At 37.0% G+C, this 9,982-nt stretch overlaps 1 protein-coding gene across 3 annotated transcripts in view; it reads right to left on the bottom strand.

Moving 5' to 3' along the window:
* Nucleotides 1–2,581: 2,581 nt before the first annotated feature.
* Nucleotides 2,582–9,982, bottom strand: part of aplf (aprataxin and PNKP like factor) — a 33,716-nt gene continuing 26,315 nt past the window's right edge. For all 3 annotated transcript variants that reach the window (XM_017720583.2, XM_017720582.2, XM_037543622.1), the window contains 2 exons: nucleotides 9,487–9,533; nucleotides 2,582–5,216 (listed from right to left, as the gene is read on the bottom strand). In XM_017720583.2, the coding sequence (XP_017576072.1) occupies nucleotides 5,005–5,216; nucleotides 9,487–9,533 (259 nt within the window). In that variant the 3' untranslated portion in view covers nucleotides 2,582–5,004. The remainder of the gene's footprint in view (nucleotides 5,217–9,486; nucleotides 9,534–9,982) is intronic.

The following is a 9,982-nucleotide window of genomic DNA, read 5'->3' as shown; positions in this document are numbered from 1 at the left end:
ACTATATTGATGCCTACGGTGTGCATAGTTATTGAGTCCAATACTACCCAATCAATGACTTTACTAATGTGCAGATCTCCTGAACAAACTGAATTGAATCTAATTAGTGCAGTGAGTTAGAACAGATCGTTTTCAAGCAGTGGTGGACCATAGCCTGTGTGCGGGGGAATGGGTTCTTCTCTGATAGCACTACTTATGCAATTTTACACCTGTAACTCATGGATAACTACAGTAACTTGATAATAATAGACTTTACACATTACATTTGAGGACCAATTTGAAACACAGCAATAATGAGTAAACAAGCAAATTACACGGCCATTTATTTCAAGGTAATGTTTGTATGGAGGCCCATAAGATCTCAGTCGCATGACTGGGTACAAGTGTCCCTGTTCGAGTTCTTGTATTGTGGACTTGGACAGTAGCTCATAACATTGTGACATTGACTGCACTGCGGGAGGTGGATGATGTTTTACTGCTGTGGTATTGATTCTTTTCTCTCTGAGAACAGGTCACATTCAGCCCTAAAGCCTACGTTCGGACTCAGGGGTGAAATGAAAGTTTATCATAATTGAATTCTGGGACTGAAGACCAGACAGAAATGCTGATTGCCTTGACACAGTGCCCATTCAGTAACTTTAAATCTGGCCTGATTTAAAGCCTAACTGAGATTTACAATGACTGTTTTAATGTTATGAAGTGCAAATCCAGCAGATGCTTTATGAGTGCCATTCTAAACCATTAAGCTCTGAGAATTAGTTTGTAACATGGGACAGTTTTAAGGGCCTGATTAAAGCTGTAATCTGCTCATTTTAGAACGAGATTTGTTTAAACGGCCTGTTTTATCTGATATTGTTTTGTAGAATCATTTTTGGCCCCAGAAATGTGTATGTTTTTAGCATCAATAAAATCACACATAAAAGACTGAATTTTAACATTAAATTAAATATTTACATTTTTCCACTAGTAAAGAATGTACTTTTTAACTGAATTATCAAAAGGTAAAATTAAATTGTCCCTACAAAAAAACATCAAGGCAACTTCACCTGTTCAAACTGAATTTATGATTATCTCTCACATCATATAAACTGTGGGTTATTTTCTCAATGCAATTTTAATGGAACACATTTTTTTGCTTGTGTAAATTGAACTGTAACATTTGCTAAGTGAATTTTCACAAATTTTGATATATGTTTCTAATTATAATTTTTTTTTCCTTTTTCTGAAATCCCAAAGTAGGTCCCAAACCCCAAAAGAGATGGCAGGATTTTGCATTCCATTGGCATTTAGTCCGGCTTGCCGCTCACCATCCAGAAAATCAATCCAAATCATATCCATGGAGACAATAAAAGCAGAAAGACGGCACTGGTTGACAATAATATTCCACTGGGCTTTTCAATTCCAGCCTGAGTGAAAGGCTCTCATCTATTTTGACAGAGTAATGGCTCCATTGAAGGTGGGCATTTGAGACCTACAGCCTCTTCAATTAGGACACACACACACTGCATTAACGTTACACAATTACCATTAATATTACAGCAATACTGAAGGCACTCGACCTGACAGTCATCCAGAAATATCTGTCATTACATGTGAATCTGGTTCCATAATTGCAGTCTGAATGTGCAATTTGGATCACAGTTAGGGGTAAAAAAAAAACACTAATAAGCCTGAACTGACTCCAGCATTTCTTTACACATGAACGAAATGTGTTCTCATTTCAGACTTATTACTGCTGTTTGCATGCAGTTAAATGGCATATCTGTTATATTTTCAGAGGAAAATTTTGACTTGAGGGTACTTCAAAGCTACTTTAACACCAGTGTTGAAAACATTCCAATATTCCAGCTGTCTATAGAACATCTAAAATAGAACCGACAAGCCAAATGAACCAGAGTGAATGGGGAGAGGGAGAACAGAGCAATCTAGAATAAGGGAGAGAATATTCTAAGAACAGAATGGGGAGAGCATTCTAGATCAGGGTGAACAAACAGACTTCTAGAGCACGACTTCCCAAATTTTATGTCTTCGCCAAAGTGGAATTCTTGTGGTGGAGGAACGGACGAAAAGACAATAATCAGACATGCAGTTACTCACTGGTAGTGAAAACCTTACTGTACACAAGTCTGGCGTATCAACTCACCAAGCATTTGGATTGGCTGGTGACTGTTGGGTAAGGGTACCTTTTACACAGAGCACAGAGCCAGTAATGGTAATGAGCAGTGGCTCATGCTTCCCTGCCATCATCCTCTCTGCTCATTCCTGCTTAGAACTAATAACCTCCAGACAGAATTCTACAATTAATGACAAATTTATCATTGGTCAGAAGAGCAGACTGTTTAGAAGACTGTGCTGAATATCTAAATATGTGCATTCTATTCATTACTGTATTTGTAACCGTACTGAAACACGTTATATTTCTCCTCAGTGCTGATCTAGGTGTATTTGGCCTCAGCTTCTACAGTTTACAAGTTAGTATGTAGTGCTATCCCTATAGGTAATATGCATAATACATAAATAGCCTAAAGTACTCAAATACATATTAATTTAACACCATCCACCTATAAAATCACACAAAAAGTTGCATTTTCAATTACAATTTAATAAAATGTTACTTATTGACCACTTACATTATATGCACAACAGACCATAAACACAGAACACAGAGATGATATAAAAATATTGGTTTAAAAACAATAATTATAAAGGAAACAGCTGTAAGTGCATCTAAAACAAATAATGGAAAAATAGGCACACATTCACGTTGTCCCTGAAACCACTTACAGATCCCTACAAACCTTAAAAATTGAGTAATGCAAACATTAAAAAACAACTCACAATATGCCAGATGTGTTCTAATCAGAGCCTCGACAGTGGTTTTAAAAAGCTTTGGGACAGTGTTTTTTGTTAAGACTGCAGCAATACACTGGTCATCACATCTGATCAGGGTCACCACTTTTGCCAGCCTTCATTTTTCAATTCTCAATTTTGAAAGAATAAAGTCTGTTACTTACAGTTCTGAACAGATAAATACCTTAAACAAAGTCTTCCTTCACTGTTGGTTCTGGAAATCTGTGATCTCTTTGCCTGGTACATTCAATTCATGTTTGTCGTGAAGAACCTAAAGGCTTCCAGATGATGATTCATCAAAGAGTTCTCAACTGGGCTCAGTTTTTCTACACAATTAGAAGCACAGAAAAGGTTCTTACAACACTCTTACCCTGAGAGTTTATTTCTGTTTATAGCTCAATGTGGACTGTACTGTGCTGTACTGTACTGTACTGTGGAGGGAAACCTGACTTGCCCAACCCAGCTAATGAATCAGTCTTCGGACGTCACCAGTGACATTTGAAAGCAAAGGCTTGGCTAAAAAAATCAATTTACTCAAATACAAATTTAATCAAATGCAATTGATCAGCCAAAACATGTCTAGTGTGTTAAGTTTTATACTTTAGTTTTGTAGTGGAGATAAAAGGCTGGCAAACAACAAACCTTTCAGCCACGTTAGCATCATGCAAACTGCTGGCCTAAATCATCACTCACTTGCCCCAAACAGTAGCCACCTTTACACACAGTCTAATAATCTGTTACTGATCAGACTAATAGGTCAATCGGAATAGAATATGTCCATGTATACACCTCATTTGGAATAGGCTACTCTGATTGAGGCCATTCGAAAATCCAGTTTCTATCCAATGGAACAAAGTTGGTAATCCTGTAAATAATCAGTTACACAGAAGAATAATAACCATATAAACAACTGCATCTGATCACATTCCCAATCGGAAATTTTAAATACGATCTGCGCATGTGCGTCACATCATAGCAAAAGTTTATACTGTTCAACATGGCGGGAGCAGAAACTGATCTACAGAGCAGATGAAGTTTGTGCTTTCAACTTTAAAAGACGGCGGTGGGACAGGACGCTCAACTTATGTGTCTCTGAATACGACGTCTTCCTCTAGGCCTTCTTATATGTGTTAAGTATATGTGAAGGATGTTTTCCTGAGTCTGACATCATTTTAAAGACAACTGGCACAATTAAAAACACAGGCACTGCTCACTGCTGCTCATCTCACTCTGGACTCACATGCTGCACGTTGTCACGGTAACGCCTACACTTTGGTGGTTCTCTACGCATGTGCAGAATTTTGGATCTGATTACTTGTAGTTTGCATGTAAATGGAGACTTGCCACCAGATTGTTGAGTAGAGTAAGCATAAAAACACCCCAATCTTAATCTACAATTCACATATATTCGGTTGGATTGCCAAAAAATCTTGTAACCACAGCCAGTGTTGCTAAGTAATCTCAAACAGACTTATGTTGTTTGACACTTTATGACATACTGACATCTATAAAAATGGACAAAAGTATATCGCATCTGTATACATCAGTAGCAACAGGAAAACTGAAGCAGTTAAAGGAGTTAAAATGTGCTGCAACTTGATGGAAAAACAGGCCACAGAGATAAACATACAAAATTATTCCCCTTTAATTTTTTCCTGCTGAGGCAACCCATGTAAACAGCATTAGCACCAGGTCCATTGGGCACCTGTATGAATGTAACCTACGAACATTTTCTACATGTTAATAAGGTGTAAATTGCATAGCTAAAACAGTAGTAGCAGCCATCTTAAAGTCTAAAATGTTGTCTGTATTTCAGTCCATTTTTTAGGTAACAGTATGTCATGCAATGTCACAAACGACATACAGTTTCAGCACGCAGTATACAACGCTCACAGTTAAAGGTGGATAATGGTTTCATTGCTTGTTAACTTCATTGGCCTTGTAGCTCCAGCACAAAGCTGAAGAACCAAACTCCAGACACCAGTCATGTCTTGGCTGACTGGCTACTTTTGGGGGTAAGGAAAAGCACTGTGTAAATATGATTTTTGGACAAATCTTTAATATTAGAGGCAGGTGCTGGGCAGGATCTAAGCTCTGACAAAAGGTGGAACTCCAGTTAGGAACCCCTGCTGTTTGTCTGGTTCTGGGTTTTATTTACTTCTTCCTCCTCAGAAAAGCTTTGGCCTCCTTCTGCAGCCGTTTAATGTCCTCTTTCCCACCGTCATCTGACTCGGGCACGTAGTCAGAGTCTTCATCCACTTCCTCTTCTTCACTTTCATCATTAATGAAGCTGTTCTCATAGCGGTCTTCATCATCATCATCATCATCATCATCATCATCCTCATCATCTGGCACAGACTTCTTTGCTGCAGAGCCCATTAGTGGAGCAATATTAGAGAATAACAATGAATTATTTTACTACCAGAAATACTGTATTAGAGAATTAACTATTAATTTAACTAAACACAAATGCAAGCTAGAACTGTGACAAAAAGGCATTTATTACCAACTTATACTCCAAGCCTGTTATTAAGTTACTAACCTTAAAGCTTGTTATTTAGTAAATAGTAAAAATAATTCACTAACTACTGTGAAGCTGTAACTGTTCATCATTCCTTGGATTTTAAAAGGTAAAGGGTAAGACTTAGGGGCCATCTATGAGCAGGAATGTAATACAGTATATAAAACCATGTTTTCATTTGTGTACAATCACCTATAACTACAAATCACTGTGTTTGTTAGATTAGAATAAGCCCTTCATATCTACATAGAGAGTAGGTCCTCTTCCAACAGAGGCTGCCATGTGACACCATCATGTTTCTACAGTTGCCCCAAACACTGGCTCTAGAGAGCGCCTTTCATGTTTTTAATTTGAAGCTGCAGTTCGAATTTGGTGCCGCTACATAAGTTGGAGGACGCAGAAAGTAGAATGAGTGGTTGCTGCCGTTGCTGACTGACCATTTCGTTTTGCATGCTTGAGAACCCAAATTTTGACAAATGGAGGATCATACTTATTATTTAGCACAAGAAAAGGGAGGGTAAATGTTTTTTGTTAAAGAAACAAACACATATGGCAACCATAGGTTCCACCACAAGCTTAGAAAGGGAGGTGTGAGGGTGTGAGGGAGGGGGATTCAGCAGGGTGCAACTGTCACTAAATCTTTAATGGCTTTACCAGCATTTATATATTTATATATATATATATATATATATATATATATATATATATATATATATATATATATATATATATATATATATATATATATATATATATGTATAGTAAAACAATATTCAGGCTTCATGATTTGGTGCCACTACTGTTTTTAGTTATTTGTTTTACTTTTGCCATTTCAGTAGATAAAAGTATGTCAGTCTCAGACACAACATAAGTCTACTTAGGATTACTTAATGTGGTGATGATTTAGGCATGTTAATGGGGGGCTAATAAGTTTCCACTGCTAGCTACATTAGCCTACAGCTTCAGTTCATGTTAATCAGGTAGGTACATCACATACCTAAAAACAGTGGTATCTTGAAGCTTAAATTTTGTCTGTTTTTGTCTTTTTTGATAGATAAGTGTGTCATACTGCGTCAGAAACGACATAAACAAATGTATACGTTTCCATTACTGTTACCTACATTAACCTCATAGCTTCAGGTAATGTTACTTAAATATGCCACATAAAGTATGTCCCTAAAAACAGCAGCATCTTGAAACCAACATTTTGTTTTAATAGATTTTTTTAAATAGATAAAAGGACGTCAAACTGTTTCAGCAAGCAAATCTATTTGAGATTACTTAACACTGTTTGAGGCAACTCAGGATGCAAAGGTTAACATCAAATTACATCAAATTGAAACTGCATGAATTATGTGCACCCGTGTGAGCAGTGTGGCCGTTTTCTCCACACTGCCTATGTGAATGTGCTGTAGTTATTTCTAAGCGTTTAATAAGATCAACAGCATCTGCCTCCAGTGAGGCCTGTTGATTAACCATGAATCACAATGTCCATGCAGGCCTGTGCCATCTGTGGCCTGAGGACATTCCACTTTAATGGACCTGTCTGCTGTATAATTTAGAAGAATCCTAAATCTATTGTTTATTCAAAAGGACTTCATTTTTATCTGGGGCAATGAATGCACACATTGGTTTCTTAGGTTAACTGTAAGAGATGGAGATGGATGGAATAAATTGAGTTTGAGCATATGTGTATTTGCATTTGCATATGGCACGTATGTCTATATTATTTAAACTGATTGGTTCAAAACCAAACATGGACATGTACTTTGCGATTGCACATATTTTCTGGCTGGATATTGGATATTTCTGGCTGCCTCTAAAAGCTCTCTCAGAGAAAGAGATCATTTTGAATAGGCTGCCTGGTGCCCAAGACATTTTAGGATAGCTTTTAGATCACACACACACACACATGCACACACATGCATTCTAAGCTGCTAATGCTCCTGGTCGCCCAGCCAGGGTATCAAACCCAGGTGCTTCTTGCGGTGAGGCAACACATTGTGCCGCCTGGCTTTTAGATCAGATTTGTTTTTGTTTTTTTTGGTTATTTTTTTAATGCATGGCGGAGTGGAACATGCAGGATGTATTGATTGCACATCTGTGTTTATCACATCTGCCACCCTCAAGCCCTTCGTGGGTGGTACATTTCTGTATAATTAAATCAAGATGTAAACAGTGCCATTCAAAGTGATTTGATGTGAAATTCTCCGCTCTAGAGAAACTTAACAAGCCAGAATTCACAGTGATGATGATAGGAACCAGACGTCCACTTAAATAAGCTATTACACGAAATGGTTATGAATATGCCTGATGTCTGAGACAATGTTTTATGTTAGTTTTTAAATACAGATACATTTCTGATACCTTTTTTCCCCCCAAATACATGCAGGGTGTTTTGAGGCAATAAAGTCCTTAAAGAAAACATATTTCAGATTTATTACTATTATACCATTAATAACATTACATATAAACACTCAGAAAGCATGTAGGTTCACTGGAGGTTTTGGATAGTACATAAAATGGTTATATTTGTGTTGTAGACATTGTGACCCCTGGTTCCTATCACCACCACTGACTCTGTAGGTTTCTCTACAATGAACCGTTTCACCACTCTGAGTGACTTTGCATACATCTCAACTAATGAGTTATGCAGACATTTGTAAAGAAACAGCGGAATTCTGCTTAAACTGCCTGCCGTGTTTATCTCAGATGCTATGCAACCCAGAATGACTGACTTAACATGCACAGTTATGCAGCACACATACTACATCCTAAAATATGACATCCCTGTAATACAAATGTGATCATTTACAAGTGTAATTCACAGATTATGCTTGTAAAATGCAAACCTTATAACTATTTTTTTTATTTGGATCACTTGTGACGTTACTGCCTAATCAGCATGCTTTAGTCTAATTTCAGAAGCTGCTCAGTTTAGGCTACAAGCTCTATAGCTCACGAATTTAGTGATCAAGTGAGAAATTTAGAGCAGAAATTAGTGGTAGAGAGAGAGACAGAGGCATAAATGAAATACATGTTAAACTATTTGGTTTCAACAAATAACGAAAATTAAATAATGAGCATAGTAAAATTAAACAGGGTAACTGGAGAGACAAAGTTTATAGAACATTTTATGGAACAGAGTAGTTTAGAGAACAATGGAAAGATAGGAAGTGAACGAATGAAAGGATGGGTAAAAAAAAGGGAACAATGAATTGGCAATATTCTTGTATCTGATGCTAAACCTCACTAAAATTTTTAATCCTAGTTATGGCCCTGGTGTTCACATATAAAACCATTATTAAACATAAAAATCTAAAAAGGCTCATTACTGTCTATGGTTTATCCTGTTATGTTTGTGTATTCAGCGTATTTTTAACAAATCATTCTGAACCGTACCAAAATATTAAACTTTGAAATGTCCTATTGCAGTGAACTGTTTCCTAAAGAATTCATGATTAAAACAACACATTATGAGGCCAAAGATTTACAACCCTAATGAGAGTGTCATTTATTCAAAGAAATACTAATGAATGCTAGTGGAGTATTCCTTTAATCTTTGTGGGAAAAGCTGGCTGGAAAAGCTGGCTCAAAAAAGGCAACAACCCAGGAAATACCAGTCAGCTAAGTCGGATGGTAGCCTTAGCTACCAAGTAACTGAACCAGGCCATGGTCTTACTCTTGCTTCGTCAAGTGCCCATTTCCTTCAGCCGTATTCATAACCATTTCCATCAGGATATCAAAAGGAAGCTAGCATACGCTCTGAGCTACTCCACCCTCTGGTCTAGAAGCTAAGCTTTGTGCACAGTAGTTATTAATCACAGGGGCTGTAGTAATTACAGTCCAATGAGGGGCCACTCAAAACCCTGCTATTAAGGCTGCCTGATCAAGGCCGTTGCTTAAAGCTTCACTTCCATGTTATTTAAATGGCCTTCCAGTGACCGGGAGAGAGAAAGAGATGGAAGATGTGTTGTTGCCATGGTGTTTTTTCCTTTACTCTCTCTTATTATTCTTGGTGGTTCTTATTTGGGGGGTGTTGGGTTGACCACCTGTTTTTCACAGTGCATTACAGTGTGTCAGTGATTTATTTCTTATTAGTGGGAAATACAAACCTGGAGGTTTTGTGTGTTTGTACTCTTTTTTGTGTAGAGGATTCTTTCTGGAAAGAAAAACAGAAGGACAAAGTAGTTTTAAGTATATCTGGAAAGGTTTTCAGAAGAGATAACCATCTGGTAAAAGCCATTAAAGTATGGGTTAACAGGGTTTTGAGCCTTTAAATGTTATTTAATATATATAGATATAACTCATTATTTGAATTAATTTATATTCCAATTACTTTTGATGCTCTAAAGGTGGCAAAATGTACTCTCTGGAGTAATGTCATTAGAAAACAAATAAAAAAAAAAAAATGTACATTATCATTTTAAGATGAAATGTCTTATGTTGCATTAAAGTTGGCAAGAACCTATGGCTAACAGCTAGTTGCTTACTGATGTACTTTCAGAGAAAACTGAGAGTTACAAAAAGCAATAAAATATATATATATATATTGTTTGAAACACATTGGTCAGCACAATTAATCACTGGAATTTTTCATATATGTTACAG

This window comes from Pygocentrus nattereri, chromosome 12 (assembly GCF_015220715.1).
Source record: "Pygocentrus nattereri isolate fPygNat1 chromosome 12, fPygNat1.pri, whole genome shotgun sequence".
NCBI classification, from domain to species: Eukaryota; Metazoa; Chordata; class Actinopteri; order Characiformes; family Serrasalmidae; genus Pygocentrus; species Pygocentrus nattereri.
Note: the sequence above shows the minus strand (reverse complement) of the source record. Positions and strands in the feature narration are given on the sequence as shown.